Source organism: Hemiscyllium ocellatum, chromosome 14 (assembly GCF_020745735.1).
Source record: "Hemiscyllium ocellatum isolate sHemOce1 chromosome 14, sHemOce1.pat.X.cur, whole genome shotgun sequence".
NCBI lineage: Eukaryota > Metazoa > Chordata > Chondrichthyes > Orectolobiformes > Hemiscylliidae > Hemiscyllium > Hemiscyllium ocellatum.
In genome coordinates this window covers 12,805,516-12,829,711 of record NC_083414.1, presented here as the reverse complement: position 1 = coordinate 12,829,711, position 24,196 = coordinate 12,805,516, and the positions used below count along the sequence as shown (strand labels likewise).

General features: G+C 44.0%; 1 protein-coding gene across 2 annotated transcripts; it reads right to left on the bottom strand.

Moving 5' to 3' along the window:
* Positions 1–2,614: 2,614 nt before the first annotated feature.
* LOC132822068 (protein rolling stone) lies at positions 2,615–12,390 on the bottom strand. 2 transcript variants are annotated; one of them, XM_060835082.1, is made up of 3 exons: positions 12,218–12,390; positions 10,376–10,634; positions 2,615–6,716 (listed from the first exon to the last, which is right to left on the bottom strand). In XM_060835082.1, exons 1-3 carry the CDS (start codon positions 12,311–12,313, stop codon positions 6,208–6,210), a joined length of 864 nt encoding a protein of 287 aa, XP_060691065.1. In that variant the 5' UTR covers positions 12,314–12,390; the 3' UTR covers positions 2,615–6,207. The 2 variants fall into 2 exon arrangements, with proteins under 2 accessions (XP_060691065.1, XP_060691064.1); XM_060835081.1 differs by having other exon boundaries at positions 2,616–6,719.
* Between the last annotated feature and the right edge of the window lie 11,806 nt (positions 12,391–24,196).

Sequence of the window (24,196 nt, the reverse complement as noted above, 5' to 3'; positions counted from 1 at the left end):
TCTTTGCATCAGTCTGCACAGTAAAGGCACTACAATTACTAAGTATTCAAGTGGCAGAAGAAGAGGAAATAAATACAGAAACTATTGCTAGAGAAAAAGTGCTAGGGATACTAATCGGGCTAAAGACTGTAAAGTCCTTCAGGACCTAATCTGATGCATCGTAGGGCGTATTAAAGAAAGTACCTATAAATAATGGATGCATTGGTCATAATCTCCAAGGAGTCCACAGGATTGGAAAACTGACGAAAGGCTTATGCCTGAAATGTTGACTCTCCTGCTCCTTGGATGCTGCCTGACCTGCTGTGCTTTTCCAGCGCAACATGTTTTGACTGTGACTCTCAACATATGTAGTCCTCACTTTCTCCCAGGATTGGAAAACTGCCAATGTAACAGCTTTATTTCGTAAAGGGAAGTGGAGTAAAAAAAACAAGTTCCTTAAATGACTGTTATTGGGAAATAGTCTATTATTATGAATGATTTGAAGCAGAACATTTAGAAACACTTAATACAATCAAGCAAAGTCAGTGTGGAGGGGAAATCATTCCTGACACATTTAATAGAGTTCTTTAGAAGCTAATAAGCAGTAAAGCTGAAGGGGAAGCAGGGATTGAAATAAATTTGTGAATGCTAGGAAAGTGGTGTTGAGGATTATCAGATCAGCCACAATCTTATTAAATTTCAGAGCGGTCTTAATGGGCTGAATGGTCTACTTCTGCTTCGATGTCTTATGTTTGAAACTAAGGCCTCAACTAACCTATTAGAAAGATGTAAGAGATTCCATGGAATGATTTTGAAAGAAAAAGTAGAGTTTGCTGTGACCAAAACTCATGTCTCAACTTCTATTTTTATTCATCTGTGGGATATGGATGTCGCTAGGAAAGACAACTTTTGTTCCCCATCCTAAACTGGACGTGAAAACATTGTGATGAAGTTCCTTCTTGAACCGGTGCAGTCTGTGTGATGCAGATACACCCACAGTGCTGCCAGGAAGGGAGATCCAGAAAATGGACCCAGCACCACTGAAGGAATGGCGATAGAATTCCAAGTGAGGATCGCGTGTGGCTTGAAGGGAAGCTTGCATGTGGTGGTGTGTCCATGTATCTTCTGACTTTATCCTTTTATGTGGTAGAGGCTATGAGTTTGGAAGCTGCAGTCTCAGGAGATGTATTAAGATTTTGTAGTTCATCTTGTAGATGGAACACATTACTGCCTTTGCGTGTTAGTGATGGAAAGCATGAATGTTTAAGTCGGTGGATGGGAATGGGGGTGACACAACCAGGTAGCTTTGTTTTGTTGAGCTTCTTGAGTGTTTTTGGAGCCGCACTCATCTCGGCAAGTGGGGAGTGTTCCATTACACTCCTGACTTGTGCCTTGCAGAAAGTGGACTAATTTTAGGGAGTCAAGAGGTAAGTTGCTCACTTTAGAATATTCAGTTTCAGATATTCCCCTGCAGACAGAGTACTATATTTCTGCTCCAGTCAGTTTTTGTTCAGTGGTGACCCCACCTAGGATGTTGATAGTGGAGGTGCAGGTAACAATGGTAATATCTCAAATGGAGATGGTTAATATTCCTCCTGTTAGAGATGGTCATTGCCTCTCACTTACAGTCATAGAGTCAGAGATGTACAGCATTTAAAAAGACCCTTTGGTCCAAGTCATCCATGCTGATATCCTAACCTAATCTAGTCCCTTTTGCCAGCACTTGGTCCATATTCCTCCACTACATCCTCTGGCAGTTCATTCCATACACGCACCACCTTCTCCATGAAAACATAGCCCCTTGGGTCCCTTTTATAGTTTTCACCTCTCACCCTAAACCTTTGCCCTCTAGTTCTGGACTCCCCCACCCTAGAGAAAAGACCTTGTCTACTTACCCTAACTATGTCCCATATGATTTTATAAACCTCTATAAGGTCAACCCTCAGCCTGCAACGCTTCAGGGTATGGTACAAATGATACCTAACTGTGCCCACCAGCCTGGATGTTATTCAGGTCCTGCTGCTTGTGAGCAGGGAGTGTTTCAGTGTCTGAGGAACTGCAAGTGCAACTGTACACTATGTATTCAACAGTGAACATTAAATTTCTGACCTGAAGACAGAAAATGATTAAGCAGCTGAAGATGTTTGGGCCTTGGAAACTACCCTGAAGGACTCCTGCTATAATATCTTGGGGATGAGATGATTGAACTCCAACAAGCACAATCATATTTCCTTGTGCTAGGTATGACTCTAGCAGTGGAAAGTTTTCCACAACTCTCATTGACTTCAGTTTTTGGCAGAACTGCCTGATACCACATTCAATCAAATGCGGTCACTCTCACCTCTGAAGCTCTGACCTCATGTACAGTGTTGGCGCAATGTTGCAATGAGATCAGGAGCTGAAGGAATATCTACTAAAAACAATTTTTTTGGTGAGTATTGCACCTCATTGTGTGCAAATCGAGTTTCATATTTTCTACATTAAAAACGTGGCCTTACTTCTAAATGTAGTCATTGGCTGTAAAGTATTTTCTGAAGTCCTGCGAAGGGGAATGGTGTTAGATAAATACAAATTGTTTCTTTAGGTGGATTCCACCTTACTTTATTAAGACAAAATAACAAAATCCTAGAAAGCATACAACACAACGTAGTGAGCTTATTGGAGATATATAATCCATATATTTTCAATGATGTGCATCTGTGTTGAGAGATAGAGAGAGAGATAGAGAGACAGTAGGCATGATGTGGAGATGCCAGGGTTGGACTGGGGTGGACAATGTCAGAAATTAGATGAAACCAGGTTATAATCTAACAGGTTCATTTAAAATCACATGCTTTTGGAGCACTAATGAAGGAGCAACGGTCTGAAAGCTTGTGCTTTTAAATAAACTGCTTGGACTTTAATCTGGTGTCGTGTGACTTCTGACATTGAGGGAGAGGACAGAGCTAATACCATAGATAATACCATAGATAATGGATTCTACACTATGAAAACTCAGGCAATTACTTCACAAGATACATGGCCTGGGCAACGTGATATATTTTTTGAAGTACACCGATTAGATAATGTTGGAATAACACATTGTATGTAACAGACTTGTGATTTGATATGTAAAATTTTAATACAGGTAAATACGTGTTAATACATGATATAATATACAGTAATGGTATTTGAACCAGTCATGTAAATATTGTTCTACCTGGACAGGTACAATTCAAATGCATATTATTTGAGAAGTCCACCTCTTCCCCACTCAATTAGACAACTGATTGTTTCTTTCAAGTCTGTTCTGCAAATGCTCCAATCATTTCATCCTCAAATCAGCAAAAGAAGCCTCCAGTTGAATGCCATTGCACATAGTCCAGGGTCATGAACTCAATTGTTAATAGCTCCTATATTTTACAGAATATATTGGACTACATGTCCTTTCTAGGTGCTTCAGCTAGGTGTAACAGTGTAAGCAATATTAAAAGGAACATTTGTCATTTGCTCTCCTTTTTCAAAGTTCTTTCCCTTGCTAACAGCATTAACGTAATGTTCCTTCAGTTTTATTTGAACATTATTGTTTCTTGTAAATTTTTTTGGGTGGCTCGTAATTAGCACTGTTACCTCACAGCACCAGGAACCTGAGTTTGATTCCGGCCTCAGGTAGCTGTCTGTGTGGAGTTTGCACATTATCCCGTGTCTGGGTGGGTTTCCTTCAGGTGCTCTGGTTTCCTCCCACAGTCCAATGATATCCAAGAATTGACTATGCTAAATTGCCCATAGTATTAGGTGCATTAGTCAGGGGTAAATGTAGGGAAATGAGTCTGGGTGAATTATTCTTTGGAGGGTCGATATGGACTTGTTGGGCCAAAGGGCCTGTTTCCACACTGTAGGGAATCTAATCGAATCTAAAATTATCAAACCAAATGATACAACGAGCCATTTGGAGGGAATGGTCGGGCACATGACCGGAAGTTTGATCTAAGAGGTAGGTCATTAGGAGCATCTTAAAAGAGGAAAGAGATGGAGAGAGGTGAGGGGTTTGGGGAGTGAATTCCAAAGCTTAGAGTCCATGTGGTTGAAGGCAATAATGGCACAATTAAAATCAGAGAAACTCAAAAAGACCTAAACTTTAATGAGCACAGAGATCTTGGATGATTGTTTGAGACAAGGATAAGCATGGAGGAATTGAATCATAGAATCCTCACAGTGTGGAAGCAGGCATTTTGGCTCACACCAATAAGCATCCCATCTAGATTCAGCCCCCTTCCCTATAAACCCTCATTCCCGATGAAGGGCTCATGCCCCAAACGTTGATTCTCCTGCTCCTCGGATGCTGCCTGACTTGCTGTGCTTTTCCAGCACCACACTCTTGACTCCTTCCCTTTAACCACTGCATTTCCAATGGCTACTCCATGACTAACCTGTACATCCCAGGACACTATACCAGGGCCAGTCCACCAAACCTGAACATCTTTGGACTGTGAGAGGAAACTCATTCAGATACAGGGTGGCTGTGCAAATTCCACACAGACAGTCACCCAAGGCTGGAATTGAACCTGGGTCCCTGACACTGTGAGGCAGTGATGTTAACCACTGAGCCACCTTGCCATCCCATATTGAAAGCAACAAATTGAGATTTTGCTTCTCTAGGTCGAGCAGGCACAGGGATTATAAGTGAACAGGGCTTAATGCAATTGAGCAGATTGGTTTAGATCACCTCAGGTTTATTAGAGGGTAAAAATATGAATGCTGGCCAGTACAGCTATTATTAGAGAGAGCAAAAGCATGCCTGAGGGTTTCAACCAGCTGAGCTAAAATAAGGTAGAGTTGGCTGATGATATGGAAATGGAAATAAGCAGTCCATGTAAGAGCAGAAATATATGATCAGAAGTTCTTCATGGAAGTAAATATTTTGAAGAGGTAGCAGAAAGATCAATGAGGGTAGTACATAAACACTGTTGATATACATAAACACATTTAATACAATGCCACATGACAGACCTGTGAGCAAAGTCATGGATCAAAGGTACAGCAGTAATGTGGGTACAAACTTGGCTGAGTGAAAGGGAAAAGAGAGTCAGCAGGGTTGGCATTGGGACCCAAGTTTTCTTGACATGTATTAATGACCTGGATTTTGGTGTGCAATGGACCATCGCAAAGTTTTGCAGGTGACACTCAGCGTCGAAGAATTCCAAGAGCCAGTGTGAGCATGAGGGACCAAATGGCCTCATTCTGTAATGTAACAACTCTGCAAAATACAACACCAATGTAATGAGGTGCCTTTTATTGCTCCCGAGTTGCCAGGAAGAGGGATGGATTCATTGGCTAGGGTACAGAAATTATTGTGTGATGGAAGATAATGGCTGTGGTTTTCCCAATAGTTGGAAAAAATATCGCTCTGGACATTAGAAAGCATTTTGACAATTTAACGGCAAAGGAATAGATAACAGGGGTAATGGTGACATCGAGCTGGGGCTAGTGGTGTACATATGGAAAACAATGCTGTGCTTTCAGATGGTATTACCAAAGAGCAGCATATAGACAGGAAGTAAGAGGGACACAACAATAGATCCTTCGGAAATGTCCTTACATATTTACAGCCAGCTCAGAAGGTTTACCAGTTGGCAGTGTCCAGCTTAATATATTTATCAGAGACTGAGCACCTGGCACGCGTTCTTCAGCAACAGGTCATTACTTGGTGACTGAGTCCCACAGAGTGGATAGGGAATCCCAGCTGGTTGTATAATGTTTTTGCAAAGCCAGAACATGTTTCAGCTTCCCAGTATCTCCAACTAACAGACAGCCTCTTGCTAGCTGCCAATCGTCAGACAAAACCAATTAGATTGAATACAAGTTTTGATTTTAAGAGAGACGAGAAGGAAGTGGAGCTGGGCTTCACAATGTCTCGCTGAATACTACCATTATCTTTTAGGGAGAGATCTACCAGCTCGTAGTCAGTTCAGCAGTATTAAATCTCGGGCCTCTCTTTAATACCAACTTTCTGGTAGAGACCTGGAAACAGCATGCCTTTCTGATTGGAGGGAAGGCCAAATGGCAACCCTACCAATGTAAACAAAAACATGTACTTATAGACCGGCCTGTCCATCAAAACAAATATGTTGGTTCTCCATTCTGGTGCTTGACGTGGTTTTCCGTTCCGTGTCTTTGCGTCCTTGTTTTGGAATTCTGAACTGAGGAAACTCCAAGGCAAGGCTAATAGTGTTGCACAGAACCATCCTTCTATTTGAGCTTGAGGTAGGCCTTGCATTTGAGGAAATGGAAGTTCCACACCATGAACTGAAGGAACGGTATGAGCAAGCAGATGCTCCCAATGATGCAGCCCACGGCAACACCTGGAGTCTCGCTGTAGTTTAGCGACCTGTAGATGTACGGTTTTCCCCTGAGGTTGGTGCCTCCAGCAGCCCAGTAAATGACGGTGAAGATGATGAAAGAGAGGCAGTACAACAAGGTATAGATGAAATGGGCGAGGTGAATGGGCGAGGCTGTCATGCCCAGCTCCAGAAGTACAAGAACCGAGTTGACCACGTGCACGTTGATGTTCACGGAGTCAGGGGCTCTCCCTGGAATGTAGTCAAAGCTCCAGAAAGCAATGGTGACAAATAGGCTGACCACACAGCTTAGATTATACAAGGACCACTGTACGCAGATAGTGGGATACAGTAGCGAAGACGGTGGGGAGAATTCTGTGTGCAAATTTAGAGCAGGAGTCTCAACCTCGATTTCTGGAACTGCTGTTAGTGAAGTATACAAAAATTTCATTAGTAAAACTTTATCCTGTTTGTTATTTGCTCTGAGATAGAAAGAACTACAAATGTAAATCAGGAACAAAAACAGAAACTGCTGGAAAAACTCAGCAGGTCTGGCAGCATCTGTGGAGAGAAATCAAATTTAACATTTCGGTTCTGGGTCACTCTGATGTTTCTCCACAGATGCTGCCAAAGCCACTGAGCCTTTCCAGGACCTTCTGTTTTTGATCAAAATCATTTGACTTTTTTCATTTAACAGGAAGCAATGGGCTGAAGGTTCATAAAGGGATAATGAGAAACACTGGTGTTCCCCACACAGGGTGATGGAGAAAAACAGAGACTTCATGTGAAGTTTCTGTTGTAGATTTTTTTGCCATTCTTGGGGTCTTCTAATAAAGATGTTGGAAATGTGATTGGAGGTGTGAAGGGCAGATCGATAATTCAAGTATCTATCAGTTTAAAGTCACAGCGTTGTAGAGTCATGCAGCATGGAAACAGACCCTTCCGTCCAACTCATCCATGCCAATCAGGTTACCCAAACTAAGCTAGTCCCATTTCTCTGTGCTTGGCCCATATCTCTCTAAACCTTTCCCATTCATGTACCTGTTCAAAAGTCTTTTAAATGTTGCAACTGGGCCTGTATCTCCCACTTCCTCTGACAGTTCATTCCACATACGAACTATCCACTTTGTGAAAGCATTGCTCCTCAGGTCCCTTTGAAATGTCATCTTAAGTATATGTCCTCTAGTTTTTAAGATTAGACTCCCTACAATGTGCAAACAGGCCCTTCGGCCAAACTGACCCTGTGAAGAGTAACCCACCCAGACCCACTTCCCTCTGAATAATGCACCTAACACTACCGGTAATTTACCATGGTCAATTCACCTGACCTGCACATCTTTGAACTGTGTGAGGAAACCCACACAGACACAGGGAGAACATGTAAACTCCATACAGGCAGTTGCCTGAGGCTGGAATCGAATCTGGGTCCCTGGTGCTGTGAGGCTGCAATGCTAACCACTGAGCCACCATGTGTCCTTTTGAATTCCCACACCATAGGGAAAAAGACCTTTGCCTTATCTATGTCCTTCATAATTTTACAAATCTCTATAAGGTCACTCCTTGGCCTCTGCAATTCCAATCTCTCCAGCCTCTCCTTATACAGAGGAACCTTGATTATCCAAATGTCAATTATCCAAATTTCAGATTATCTGAATAAGATCTCAAGGTCACATAAAACCATTACATCAAAGAGGTAAGTGTATTCGATTTACCTGTGGAAGAACATGTGAAAGCACTGGCAATAACAAAGAACCACAGCAGCTCAAGCATTAGCGATTGAATTTTTTTTAACGTAAGGGTTAGTTACACAGCCCTTTGCAAAAGTAAGTGCTTTACTCCCGTCAATTTACAAGGCCGTTCATGAAAAAAATGGCAGAGAAAGTAAATACATGCACGAGGCAGTGTTTCTGTCCTTCTGTCATGACACTGAGTTCAGCGGAAACTGACAGATGCACTTGTGATTATAGAAGCTGTTTGGGATTAATGCTGGGATTTCATGTACAGTGTTCATGTGATGGTAAGGGTTAGGTCCTTCTCAGTTTAATCTGCAATTTGCACAATGCAAAGATTAGTTTGCGTAAATAGTAGGCTCATCAAAATTATAGATTTAAACAATCTCTCCAGCAGAGATGATTTTGAGGTGCCGATGTTGGACTAGGATGTACAAAGTTAAATATCACACAACACCAGGTTATAGTCCAACAGGTGCGTTTGGAAGCACTAACGTTTAGAGCACTGTTCCTTCATCATCATCATCAACCACCTGATGAAGGAGCAGCACTCTGAAAGCTAGTGCTTCCAAATAAACCTGTTGGACTATAACCTGGTGTTGTGTGATTTTTAACTTGCTCCAGTAGAGCACAGCATTAGATCAGTATGACTTTCCTTGTTCAAGGTCAAATCGATTATGCCAATAATCAATTATCCGAATGAAATAGTGCCCGCCCGACTTGTTCGGATAATCAAGGTTTCTCTGTAATTCAAACCCTCTGGGCCTAGTAACATCCTTGTAAATCTTTTCTACACCCTCTCCACTTTAATAACAGGGCGACTGGAACCGTATACAGCTCTCCAGAAGTTTGAATGGGTTTATGGTAGATTTGAGGTAATGGTGTGCTGTGATGTAACGTGTTGGTGATAACATTGAAAGTTGCTCTGTTTCCATTACAAAATTAATATTCAAATGTTGATTGTGCTGTAAGAAACTGTAAAGTTCCCTCCTATTATGCTGGCCTATGAAGAGCTAGTGTTTAAATTAACATGGTTGCCAGATAGGAATGGAATAAGAGGAGAAAGGGAGATGATGCATTACAAAATTGTCAAAACCTGTATCAAAAAAAATGACTTTAAAATTTGCCCAGTAAGGTTGTGATGGTGATACTATCAACAGCCACTGTTGGAATATTGTGTGCAATTCTGGTCTCCTTCCTATTGGAAGGATGTTGTGAAACTCGAAAGGGTTCAAAAACGATTTACAAGGATGTTGCCATGGTTGGAGGAGTTGAGATATAGGGAGAGGTTGAATAGGCTGGGGCTGTTTTCCCTGGAGCTTCGGAGACTGAGGGGTGATCTTATAGAGGTTTATAAAATCATGAGGGGTAAGGGTAGGGTAAATAGAGGAAGTCTTTTCCCAGGGATGGGAGAGTCCAGAACTAGAGGGCATAGGTTTAGGATGAGAAGGGAAGATATAAAAGAGACCTGAGGGGCAACCTTTTCACGCAGAGGATGGTACATGTATGGAATGAGCTGCCAGACTACACGGTGGAGGCTGGTACAATTGCAACATTTAAAAGGAACCTGGATGGGTATACGAATAGGAAGTGTTTGAAGGGATATGATCCAGGTGATGGCAGGTGGGACTAGATTGGGTTGGGATATCTGGTCGGCACGGATGGGTTGGACCGAAGCATGTTTCCATGCTGTACATCTCTATGACTCCATGACTCTATTTGCCGTCAGTGCAGCTGTGGAACTGGTAGCAATTTCTAGAGATCGTGTGTGCGTAGTTACAAAGTGAGAATCCAGAAACTGATGCCAGTATCTCGACATTTCTCCATAGATCATGCTGCTGAATTTCCCTGGGACTGCAACCAGTTGAAAATTGCTGACTGGATGAGACCCTGCCCTTTTGCGCTGTCTGTCTTTCAGTTTAAAAAAAACCCTTGAGAAAGTAACATCTTATTGAATTAAGTGCAACTAGATTTTTAAAAGCGTGTTAATTCATTATTCCTTCTGAATTCTACCTTTGACCATGAGAAGCCAATTTTATATTTTCGAGTGCCAAATTTCTCTATTATGATTTTTTAAGAAGTTTTAAAATAATGATTTGTGAAATATTTTCATAGTATTGAAGCTTTATTAACTCAATCCTTCAATTATTATTTTGTCACTCTGTAAAACTTAAATGAAAAAAGGAAAATTTTAATGCATTTTACATTCTGGTTTGCTATCTGTGTGAATGCTTCACTGCATTAGATCCTCTCCAGATTCAAAGTAACATTGAGAAGTCTACTTTGTAGTGGTCTTTTTCTCAGCCGAGTTCTTAGCCACAGTACATGATATTTAGGTCATTGCCTTACCTGGATTACAGCTTGAGATCTCCTCCAAAGATGCTGCTCTGATGTTCTGCGCCGGTCTCTTCAGTCCACATATCATGTAGCAAATCAAATTTACCAATGCCAGGTTGAAGTAAAATGTCAAGACAGTATAGGTTAGGTGTGTCAGGAAGATGAACCATTTGGGGTGGTTGGTTTGGACGCCACTGCAAATGCACCAGACCAGGGTGTAGACTGCGGTGATGATTCGATAAATCAACCAGACATATGGGTGAAACCTCCACTGCAAGTGGGAAAAGGGAAGCATTCAGTTAGTGTGAACCTAGTATTTTAGAAGGAGAATTTTTGCCATCATTAAGGGAATTGCCGCAAACTGGGTAATAATTGATTAAACAAATGCTCATAATAACTGTTAAACAATAGAAAGGAAGATCACTCAAGATGAATAGTGAACATTCCTCCCCCAAACCCAAACTTAACGTTTTTGACATAAATTCAAATTAATCCCAGAATTTGTATCTTTGCTTCTTGATGTGGTACAGTGGCAGTGCAGTACCATGTCCAAGTTCCATATGTAGTGTTAGGCAAAACCATTAATCTAAGTAAGTTATCTTAAGTAGGATAATGCCTGACAGAAATGGGTCAGTTGGCAAGTCATCTAACTGCATTATTGCTGAGAAAACGACACATTTTGTGGAAGTGATTTGTCTTCCACTCATCAGGACAAGATTGCCAAAGTGAAGAGAATGTTTATGCTGCATAAGAGGAGAATGCTGATTGGTTGGCATTCAGTCTTCGATTGATGGAGATATTAACATGGAGAATGTTTCAGTTGATGAATGAATGATGGGGATTATAGCTGAAGCCAGGAGTGTTGCTGGTGGGATACGTACTATGAATAAGTACTTACTGACTTTACATAATTTATGTGCGGTTCTGTAAAATTGGACACTTTTTTATTTCTTCATTTTTCTATTCTATGTTTTGCTTCATTTTTCTATATTTTGAAATGGTGCCAGTGAGCGGCGACACTATACGACATGCTTCACTGTATTTTGTAATAAGATACAAGTGACAATAAATAAATAAATCAGATTGACCTTCTTGCAGCACTGCATTCCCTGGCCGTAGCTAGCTGCCTAGCTCCCTCCAAATACACTACAATGCATCCCCTTTTCCCTCTCTTCCACCAAGACCCCCAACACAATGTCTGCAAACTTGGAGCTCACTTGCTGCTGCGTCAAATAACTGATGAAGGGCTTATGCTCGAAACGTCGAATTCCCTATTCCTGAGATGCTGCCTGGCCTGCTGTGCTTTGACCAGCAACACATTTTCAGCTGTGATCTCCAGCATCTGCAGACCTCATTTTTTTAACTCTCCCCTGTATCCCAGCTCAGATTCACCTGTTGTACAACTGCCTGTAGCCATGATGTACTGACCCTTTAATACGGGCCAGGCTCATTTTAAACATCGCAGGCTTGCTTTAGGTGGTGCGGGCGACTTCCAACATTTGTTGATGTGAAGCAGCCAATGAACAGAAAGGTTAGTGCTGGCTGGGGACTTCAATCATTCAACTGAGAAGGGAGCTCAAGGTTAGTGCGTATTGTGGCGGTGCACAGGCTAGTAGTGAGACATAATCACCGTACTTGTTTTGAGTGGCTGTCCACCTGACCCCCTCAAATGTGTCCTTGACCTGGGATTAGCACGAAAGCTGCAGAACACTTCAGAACTGCACAGTTACTGCAACTCCCCACCCCCGTCTCCCTTTAGCTAAAGAGAGTTGCACATTGTGAAAGCAGCTCTAATCTCAAGATGAATCACGGTTTGAGTGATTTACTGCTGCAGAAGTATAACTTCTGTCCTACCTGTGACAGAAGGATTAATTGTGGATGTTTAGTCTTCAGAGAACGCTTTTCCTGAGTGAACTCCTGCTTAAGGTGCTTCCTCCAAGTAGTTCCCATTTTTTTTTAACAGCCTTCAACGCTTTCACTGAGTACTAGCAATGGACTGCCCTGTATTTATATGGGAGCATTCGGTTCTGATAGTTGGAACTTGCTAAAAAGAATGACTCAGTACTGATATCACTAGAAGTTATTCTGGCAGGCACACGACTCTTCCCTTCCCTTCACCCCACCCCCTTCCACCCCTCCCTGGAAAGAAAACAGAATCGCAGCCTTAGGTTTGAAGCTCAATGTGGAGGAGCCGAGATTCTGAAACAGCAGAAATTTCCGTAGATTGTGTGTGAGGGACTTTGGGATCTCAGCAGAGCAGCTTTCCCAATCCCGTCCTGGATGACTTAATCTTGGGGACCGATGCCAAAAAAGCAACCGATTCTGTCAATATGGACATCGTACTTCACTCTCCCTACCCCCAACAGTCCGCCCACCATTTACCACAAGAAAACCGCACGAGGGGAGAGCTTTGCCTTGAGTGAGTTGGACAGCACTGCAAATGTGTGTGCCAGTATGTGAAAACCGTACAGGATGAATTAACCCCAGTGCAGGATTTGGCTGTCAGGCTTCCAGATTACAGGCTAGAATGGAGCAAACTGTGCCAGAAATGAATTCTTTTCCCTTCTCAAAGCTGAAAATCTCAGAGACGGACCCTTCTACCTAGGCTTTCATTGCTGACCATAACAATTCATGTGAGATGCTGTAAAATTGGACACTTTCTTTATTTCTTCATTTTTCTATTCTACGTTTTGGTTTATCTTTCCATATTTTAAAATGGTGCCAGTGAGCGATGACACTATATTACATGTTTCGCTGTATTTTGTATTGAGATACAAGTGACAATAAATAAATAATTCAGATTGACCTTCTTGCAGCACTGCATCCAGTGCTTTATTCCTGGCCTTGTCCGTCCAGATACACTACAAAGCACCCCCTTTTCCATCTCTTGCACTGACACAGTCACATGGATGATGTCCACATTGACCTTAGGGTTCAAGTCTTAGACCTTGCTTGCTACTGTGTCAAATCATCGTTTATTTTCACAGTGGGGCTCAAGCCCTTCTGAGTCCTCTGCTTCAAATAAATAGCCTTACCATGAAGTTTGATTTCAAGATATTAACCATTTGTGTGAAATTCTGAATAAACTTTGTTGCCAATGTTTTTCCTGTCCAGGTATATTTTCCTGAAGTGGGCCATTGCCTCTCTCTGGTCTAGTCAAGTGAACCTTTGAGCAGCAAGAATTGTCACACCTCACTCCGTGACTTACGGAGGTCTTGGGTAGCAGTGTTACCTGTGAGCTGGAAAATCCATGTTCAAATCCACCATAAACTTTAAAGACGAAGGAAGGTGCTTTCATGCTGTGGTTAAATGGACTTGGTATCACATCCTATAAACATTTCCAAAAAACTCCAGTAGCAGGAAGTAAGAGCAGGAGAGATTCCATGTATAGGACAGAGACACAGCACACAAATGGGCCCTTCAGTCCACAATGTTGTGCCAAGCATGACGCCAAATGAAACTAATCTCCTCTATCTGCACTTGGTCTACGTCCCTTCATTCCTTGCATATTTATGTGCTTATCGAAAAGTCTTTTCAATACCCAGATTGTATCTACCTCCATCACCACACTGGCAGCACATTCCAGACTCCCACCACTCTCTATGTAAAAAACAAACCCCTCGCATCTACTTTGAAATTTTTCCCCGTCACCTTAAATATTTGGCCCCCTAGTTTTAGACATTACAACTCTGGGAAAAAAAATATTCTGACTGTCAACCCTATCTATGCATCTCATACTTTTGTAGATTTCTATTGAGTCTCCCTGCAGCCTTTGCCATTCCAGAGAAAACAATCCTAGATTTTCTAGCCTCTCCTTACAACTCAAACCCTCCAATCCAGGTAGCATCCTGGTAAACCTCTTCTACACCGTCTCCAAAACGTCCACATCCTTCCTGTAATGTAGTGACCAAAGTCTTATAAAGCTTCAACTTGACATCCCAACTCTTGTATTCAATGCTCGACCAATAAAATCAAGCGTACCATATGCCCTCTTTATCACCCTATCTACTTGTGTGACCACTTTGAGGAAGCTATGGACTCGAACCCTAAGGTCAATGAGGACATCATCCATATGACTGGAGTCACCATCTATGGGTCTAGACTATAACTTGTATGCAACATAGCACATTATTACACCAACTCTGTTATTTCCTGCACATTCAAACACCTCATCTGCTGTGTCCATTGCTCTCGATATGGTCTCCTCTGCACTGGAGAGACAGGAGCCAACCAGCAGAGCGTTTCAGGGAACATCTCTGGGACTCACGCACCAAACAACCCCACTGGCCTATGGCCAACCACTTCAGCTCCCATTCCCATTCCCCCAAGGACATGCAAGTCCTGGGTCTCCTGCACCGCCAAATCTAAGCCACCCGACAACTGGAGGAAAAACACTTTATCTTCCAGCTTGGGACTCTCCAACCACATGGCATCAACATCGACTTCACTAGTTTGCAAACCTACCCTCAACTTTTCCACCTCATCCCAGATCCAACCCTCCAACTTGACACCACCCTCTTGAACTGTCCTATCTGTCCATCTTCCTTCCCACTTATCCGCTTCACCCTCCCCTTCGACCTATCACTATCATCCCCCCACCAACCTTCTCTCTAACCCCCCCTCCTATTTATCTCTGAGCCCCCTTTCCCACACGCCTTCCTCCCCCCCATCCCCCAACATTCCTGATGAAAGGCTTATGTCCGAAACATCGATTCTCCTGCTCCCCGGATGCAGCCTGCCCTGCTGCGCTTTTCCAGCACTGCACTTCTCAACTCTTTTAGTGGGCTGTCCTTCTCATTCTGAAACCGGGAGTTGTGGGTTCAAGTTCCATTCCAGGACCTGAGCACCAAGTCCAGACTAATGGCCTGCAGTAGTGTGACCTCCTTTGGCTGAAATGTTAAACTTTTTTGCCTCTGTAGTGGAAATATGAGATTCCAGGGTGTGTTTTTAAGCGGAAAGTGTGTTCCCAATGTAGGAGAGCAAGGGCAGCCATTTAGCTCTGTTCATGCAGTTCTGCACCCATTAGTTGAGAATGTATGAGCTATAAAGAGAGGCTAGAAAAACTAGATTAACAATCACATAACATGAGGTTGTAGTCCGACAAGTCTGTCTGGAAGTACAAGCTTTTGGAGTGCTGTATCTTCATCAGGTAGTTTACCTGATGAAGGAGCAGTGCTCTGAAAACTTATAATTCCAAATAAACTTGTTGGCCTACAACCTGGTGTTGTGTGGTTTTTAACTTTGCTCACCCCAGTCCAACACTGGCACCTCCGCAGCATAGAAAAACTAGGATTGCTCACCCCAGTCCAACACTGGCACCTCCGCAGCATAGAAAAACTAGGATTGCTCACCCCAGTCCAACACTGGCACCTCCGCAGCATAGAAAAACTAGGATTGCTCACCCCAGTCCAACACTGGCACCTCCGCAGCATAGAAAAACTAGGATTGCTCACCCCAGTCCAACACTGGCACCTCCGCAGCATAGAAAAACTAGGATTGCTCACCCCAGTCCAACACTGGCACCTCCGCAGCATAGAAAAACTAGGATTGCTCACCCCAGTCCAACACTGGCACCTCCGCAGCATAGAAAAACTAGGATTGCTCACCCCAGTCCAACACTGGCACCTCCGCAGCATAGAAAAACTAGGATTGTTTCCTCTGGAGTGGCAAAACCTGAGGGGACGCTTGACAGAAATCTATAACGTTATGAGATCCAGTGTCTTAATGAAAGTCTGGTCAAGAAGTGAGGTTAGAATGCAGACATGGTGACATTTACGGCATATTTTGCATTGTTCTGTGGGGTAATTTTGGTTTCACTGTGTGACCAGACCCAAATCAGCTTCGATTTATCCTTCTGAAGTGACGCTACAGTAAAAGGTTTTCCCTACACAATTAACCCCAAGGCAATTGCAATGTACTTGTACCTGGAGCAAAGAACAATGTTTTTCTGTTAGGTAATCTTAAATCTTTGAATGTTAGTAAACGGTTCTGGTATCCCGTTGCTCCCAGTTTGTGCATGTTTGTGAAGTAAAGTTGACTGCAAACAGTCTATTTCGAAGGAGATATGGAAGTCTCTGATGTTCTGGCTAGTGCTTACCTATCAATCAACATCACAAAAAAAGCAGATAATCTGGTTGTTTGCATTCTGCAGTTTGTGCGAGTTTGCTGTCTTTTTCATTTCCCACTCTTAACAAAGTAGCCCATTGGTTGTAACCTGGTTTGGGATGTTTCTGATGTTTGTGAAAGGTGCTTCAGCAATGTAAGTCTTTCTTTCCCGCAAACAAAGAAGAACAAATGAGAATGTTTCGGATTAAGGATGACGAGAGGCTGCCGGCTATCACAAAAACTGGGTTAAGATAACCTAGGGAAAGAGCATTCCAATGTGACTAAGCATGCTGTGGAACTCCGTAAACATCTTGGCGAGCTCATAATGTTCATTAAGAGTAGCTCAATTGTGGAGCTTGAGGAAAAATGGGCAAATTTGAAAATATAATATTCATGTTGAACATAATTTGGCGCTCTTTTTCAGTTTAATTGGATCCATCTTGCAGGACTCTTTGATTGTAGAAAGTTGTTCTTTTAACAGTATGAATGACATGTCACATTATACTAATTAACCATATGCTGGGTACCCCGAGTAAAATGCAGATGACAATAATTTGCTTTCAGTTACTGATGTAACTCATTACAGCTTTAATCCCCCATGTTTAGTATAAGGTTGAGTTACATATTTTACTGAATGCAATTTCTGTTAATCAAGTCTATAATGATTCTTTAGATAAAGTTAACATAAGTTAGAAAAAAATCATATTTTCCTCACAGATTCTAAAATGCTTCTGTCTTTGCTTCATAGTGAAAGTGACTAACAGCAGCATTATTTATACTTCGCAGGATTTACAAGAAATGTTTGACTAAATATAAGTTCAACAATATAGGAAATATTAAAGATTGCTTAATATGTAACCTGTTTTTCTGTTATTTGGACGTGTTGCACAATAAAAATGCAAAAAAGGATTTTGTATTTTTATAGGCCAGATCAGTTTCCTACTCATTGTTTTTCTTGGAGTTTTAGCCTGGACTCAGTACAATGTGGAAAGTTCCAATCTGTTGACTGAATGTGCCCACTTCCAGTTAAATAGTATTAAGCAAACCTGGTCAAGACTTTCTGGTCTCTAGATTACTGGATATATGACTCAAGGTGTACATCAGGATCCAACAGGGGTGCAGATGCACTAAACTCTGACAGGCAATTTCCCTGCTTCCAAGGACCATTTGCCAAAATCACCAACTCTGAGATGTAATTGGAAACCTTGGACAGTAAGCACCTGTATCGTCATCCTGTAAATATTGGAAAACTTAAGATCTAGTCTAACCCCTGAACAACAGCACAACTGATCTTATGATAATTATCTTGAGTCTCCACGCAATCTCCCTATACTTGCCATTAACCCATTGACACTTCCCGAATCCCAAATACCTGGCTGACCTGACCTGACTATCTCTGGAATCACTTCACTGCCTGTTCCATCAAGAAGACCCAGCTACTTGCCTGACCTGACGAAGTCTTTTGGCCACACTGCCCCACAACTTGATTACCATAAGACCATAAGACACAGGAGCAGAAATTAGTGGAGGTTGAGGAAAAAAAGGCAAATCTGAAAAAAAAAATGTTCGTGTTGAACATAATTTGGCGCTCTTTTTCAGTTTAATTGGATCCATCTTGGAGGACTCTTTGATTGTGGAAAATCAGCCCAATGATTCTGCTCCACCACTCAATTATGGCTGACAGGTTTCTCAACCTGCTTTCTCCCTGTAATCCTTGATCCCCTTGATACTCAAGAACCAATCTATCACCGTCTTAAATATACTCAATGGTCTGGCCTCCACAGCCTTCTGTGGCAATGAATTCCATAGATTCCCCACTCTCTGGCTGAAGAAATTTCTCCTTATCTCCGTTCTAAAAGGTCTTCCCTTTACTCGAAGCTGTGCCCTCAGGTCCTAGTCTCTCCTACCAATGGAAACATCTTCCCAACATCCATTCTGTCCAGGCCATTCAATATTCTGTATGTTTCAATCAGATCCCCCTCATTTTCCTAAACTTCACTGAGTATAGACTCACAGCCCTCAAATGTTCCTCATACGTAAAGCTTTTCATTCCTGGGACAATTATTGTGAATCTCCTCTGAACATGATCTGGGGTCTGTACATCCTTCCTGAGATTTGGGGCCCAAAACTGTGCACAATACTCCAAATGTGGCCTGACCAGAGTCTTATAGACCCTCAGAAGTGTATCCTTGCTTTTATATTCAAATGGAATAACTCCACCCCTTCGCTCCCTTAATCAGTTAAACCTCTACTTTATTTAAGTGGCCCCCTCAAAAAGAGTCATAGAGATATACAGCACGGAAACAGACCCTTCAATCCAACCTGTCCATGCCGACCAGATATCTTAAACTAATCTAGTCCCATTTGCCAGCGCTTGGCCCATATCCCTCTAACCCCTTCCTATTCATATGTACATCCAGATGCCTTTTAAATACTGTAATTGTACCTGCCTCCACCACTTCCTCTAGCAGCTCATTCTATACATGTACCACCTTCTGTGTGAAAATGTTGCTGCTTAGCTCCCTTTTATATCTTTCCCCTCTCAACCTAAACCTATGCCCTCTAGTTCTGGACTCATTCATCCCAGGAAAAAGACTTTCTCTATTTATCCTATCCATGCCCCTCATGATTTTATAAACCTCTATAATATCACCCCTCAATCTCCGACTCTCCAGGGAAAACAGCCCCAGCCTATTTAGCCTCTCCCTATAACCCTATAGCTGACCTCGGTGGTGGGCAAGTTGTTGGAGGGAATCCTGAGGGACAGGATGTACATGTATTTGGAAGGGCAAGGACTGATTTGCAATAGTCAACATGGCTTTGTGCATGGGAAATCATGTCTCACAAACTTGATTGAGTTTTTTGAAGAAGTAACAAAGAAGATTGATGAGGGCAGAGTAGTAGATGTGATCTATATGGACTTCAGTAAGGCGTTCGACAAGGTTCCCCATGGGAGACTGATTAGCAAGGTTAGATCTCATGGAATACAGGGCGAAGTAGCCATTTGGATACAGAACTGGCTCAAAGGTAGAAGACAGAGGGTAGTGGTGGAGGGTTGCTTTTCACACTGGAGGCCTGTGACCCGTGGAGTGCCACAAGGATCGGTGCTGGGCCCTCTACTTTTTGTCATTTACATAAATGATTTGGATGCAAGCATAAGAGGTACAGTTAGTAAGTTTGCAGGTGACACCAAAATTGGAGGTGTAGTGGACAGCGAAGAGGGTTATCTCAGATTACAACAGGATCTGGACCAGATGGGCCAATGGGCTGAGAAGTGGCAGATGGAGTTTATTTCAGATAAATGTGAGGTGCTGCATTTCGGAAAAGCAAATCTTAGCAGGACTTATATAAGCTTATTGGTAAGGTCCTCGGGAGTGTTGCTGAACAAAGAGACCTTGGAGTGCAGGTTCATAGCTCCTTGAAAGTGGAGTTGCAGGTAGATAGGATAGTGAAGAAGGCGTTTGGTATGCTTTCCTTTATTGGTCAGAGTATTGAGTGCAGGAGGTCATGTTGCGACTGTACAAGACATTGGTTAGGCCACTGTTGGAATATTGCATGCAATTCTGGTCTCCTTCCTATTGGAAAGATGTTGTGAAACTTGAAAGGGTTCAGAAAAGATTTACAAGGATGTTACCAGGGTTGGAGGATTTGAGCTACAGGGAGAGGCTGAACAGGCTGGAGCTGTTTCCCCTGGAGCATCGGAGGCTGAGGGGTGACATTATACAGTTTTATGAAATTATGAGGGGCATGGATAGGGTAAATAGACAAAGTCTTTTCCCTGGGGTCGCGGAGTCCAGAACTAGAGGGCATAGGTTTAGGGTGAGAGGAGAAAGATATAAAAGAGACCTAAGGGTCAACATTTTACACGCAGAGGGTATTACGTGTATGGAATGAGCTGCCAGAGGATGTGGTGGAGGCCGGTACAATTGCAACATTTAAGAGGCATTTGGATGGGTATATGAATAGGAAGGGTTTGGAGGGATATGGGCCGGGTGCTGGCAGGTGGGACTAGATTGGGTTGGGATATCTGGTCGGCATGGACGGGTTGGACTGAAGGGTCTGTTTCCATGCTGTACATCTCTATGACTCTATGACTCTAAATCCTCCAACCCTGGCAATATCCTTGTAAATCTTTTCTGAACCCTTTTACGTTTCACAACATCTTTCCGATAAGATGGAGACCAGCATTGCATGCAATATTCCAACAGTGCCCTAAGCAATGTGCTGTACAGCCGCAACATGACCTCCAAACTCTTGTGTTCAATACTCTGACCAATAAAGGAAAGCATACCAAACGCCGCCTTCACTATTCTATCTACCTGCAACTCAACTTCCAAGAAACTATGAACCTGCACTCCAAAGTCTCTTTGTTCAGCAACACTCCCTAGGACCTTACCATTAAGTATATAAGTCCTGCTAAGATTTGCTTTTCCAAAATGTAGCACCTTGCATTTTTTTAAATTAAACTTCATCTACCAGTCCTCAGCCCATTGACCCATTTGAACTAGATCACGTTGTAATCTGAGGTAACCCTCTTCGTTGTCCACTACACCTGCAATGTTGGTGTCATCTGCAAACTTACTAACTATACCACTTGTGTCCACATCCAAATCATTCATATAAATGATGAAAAGTAGTGGACCCAGCACCAATCTTATGGCACTCCACTGGTCACAAGCCTCCAGTCTGAAAAACAACCCTCCACCACCATCCTCTGTCTTCTACCTTTGAGCCAGTTCTGTATCCAAATGACTAGTTCTCCCTGTATTCCATGAGATCTAACCTTGCTCACCAGTCTCCCATGGGGAATCTTGTTGAATGCTGTGCTGAAATCCATACACATCACATTCACTGCTCTGCCCTCATCAATCCTCTTTGTTACTTCTTCAAAAATCTTAGTGAAGTTCATGAGATGTGATTTCCCATGCACAAAGCCAGGCTGACTATTCCTCATCAGTCCTTGCCTTTCCAAATACATGTACATCCTGTCCCTCAGGATTCCCTCCAACAACTTGCCCACTACCGATGTCAGGCTCACTGGTCAATAGTTCCCTGACTTGTCCTTACCACATTTTTAATAAAGTAGCACCACATTGGCCAACCTCCAGTCTCCCAGCACCTCACCTGTGACTATCGATGATAAAAATATCTCAGCAAGAGGCCCAGCAATCACTTCCCACAGAGTTCTTGGGTACACCTAATCAGATCCTTGAGATTTATCCACTTTCATGCGTTTTAAGACATCCATCACTTCCTCCTCTTTAATATGAACATTTTTGAAGGTGTTGCATCTATTTCCCCCATTCTATATCTTCCATGTCCTTTTCCACAGTAAACACTGATGCAAAATACTTGTTTAGTATCTCCCCCACCTACTGCGGCTCCACACAAAGGTTGCCTTGCTGATTTTTGAGGGACCCTCTTCTTTCCCCAGTTACCCTTTTGTCCTTAACGTATTTGTAAACATTGCACTTAACTGTCTAGTTTTACATATTTTTCAGTTAACCGGTCCACAGATGTTAGTACACATTTCTGAGGTGGGACTTAAACTCAGGCCTCCTGGCTCAGAGCTAAGAACACTGCCACTGTACCACAAGAGCCCTCTCAATCCGATCCGATAGACCCCATCCCCCCACCCTTACCTGCCAACCTCTCCCAGAGGGTGACATGGTGGCTCAGTGGTTAGCACTGCTGCCTCACAGTGTTTGGGATCTGGGTTCGATTGGGTGGAGTTTGCACATTCTCCCCTTGTCTGCGTGGGTTTCCTCCAGGTGCTCTGGCTTCCTCCCACAGTCCAAAGATGTACAGGTAAGATGGATTAACCATGATAAATTGCCTGATAGCATCCAGGGATATGTAGAGAATTATTGAATTGAATTAGGTTTTATTATCATGTGTAGTCAAGTACAAAACTACAGGAGCACAGTCAAAGGTGTACTGTGTCAACAGACACAGTACTATCTGAGGTACAAAGTATCTAGTTTCAAATCTAAAGTACTAAAATAGATTGAGTATGAAATTAGAGCAATAAAGGGAAAAGCCTAAAAGTTCTACTTTATATTACTTCATAGGATAAATTAGGAAAACAAAGAAATAAAGTTAAAAGATAAAATTTACAGTCCTTCTGAGACCTGAAGTTGCTCAATGCTCGACCAACCCCATCTGGGCTTGCAAGCTGCTGACCACCATCTGTGACCCGCTGACCGCAGTGAGATCCTGTGTGCTAGACACCAGACACCTGCCCCAGCCCAGCCCTCCAGGTTCAATGACAAATCTGCTCTGCAACAGGCCCCCTAACTGCTGCAATCTACTCCAGGCCCCCTGACCACTCCACTCCACTCCAAGCCCCCTGACCACTATACTCCACTCCAGGCCCCCTGACCAGTCCACTCCACTCCGGGCCCCCTGACCACCCCACTCTGCTCCAGGCCCCCTGACCACCCTACTCCACTCCAGGCCCACTCACCGCCTCACTCCACTCCCGGGCCCCTGACCACCCCACTCCACTCCAGGCCCCCTGACCACCCCACTCCACTCCAGGCCCACTCACCGCCTCACTCCACTCCCGGGCCCCTGACCACCCCACTCCACTCCAGGCCCCCTGACCACCCCACTCCACTCCAGGCCCACTCACCGCCTCACTCCACTCCCGGGCCCCTGACCACCCCACTCCACTCCAGGCCCCCTGACCACTCCACCCAACTCCACTCCAGGCCCCCTGACCACCCCGCTCCACTTTAGGCCCCCTGACCACTCCACTTCACTCCACCCCAGACCCCCTGATCACCCCACTCCACTCCAGACCCCCTGACCACCCCACTCCACTTTAGGCCCCCTGACCACTCCACTTCACTCCACTCCAGGCCCCCTGACCACCCCACTCCACTCCAGGCCCCCTGATCACCCCACTCCACTCCAGGCCCCCTGACCACTCCACCCAACTCCACTCCAGGCCCCCTGACCACCCCGCTCCACTTTAGACCCCCTGACCACTCCACTCCACCCCAGGCCCCCCGACCACCCCACTCCACTCCAGACCCCCTGACCACCCCACTCTACTCCAGGCCCCTGACCACCCTGCTCCACTCCAGGCCCCCTGAACGCCCCACTCCACTCCAGGTCCCCAACCCACCTACTCCACTCCAAGCCCCCTGACCCACCTGCTCCATTCCAGGCCCCATGACTGCCCCGCTGCACTCTGGGCCCTCTGACCTTTCCACTCTGATCCCTCTGACCACTCCACTCCACTCTGGCTCCCTGACTGCTCTCTGGGTTCTTAGAACACTTCACTCCAGGCCTGTTGGCCACTCCATTCTGGCCCCTTGACAGCTCCACTCTACTCTGGTCCTCCTGACCACTCAACTCAACTCTGCACTCCCTGACCGCTCCCCTCCACTCCCGTCCCCTAATCACTCCATTTCAGGCACCCTAACTGCTCCATTCCAGTCTCCCTGACCACTCCGTTCTGGTCCCCTTCACTAGTCCATTCCAGGGGTGCGTTCCACTCCACTCTGGTCCCCTGACTGCCCCGGTCCACTCCGGTCCCCTGACCCCCCCAGTCCGGGGCTCCCTGACCGCTCCACACCAGGCCCACTGACCGCTCCATTCCACTCTGGGCCCATTGACTGCTCCACTCTGGGTCCACTGGACACTCCACTCTAGGTCCACTGACCGCTCCACTTCACTCTGTGTCCACTGACTGCTCCACTTTGCTCCAGGTCCACTGAC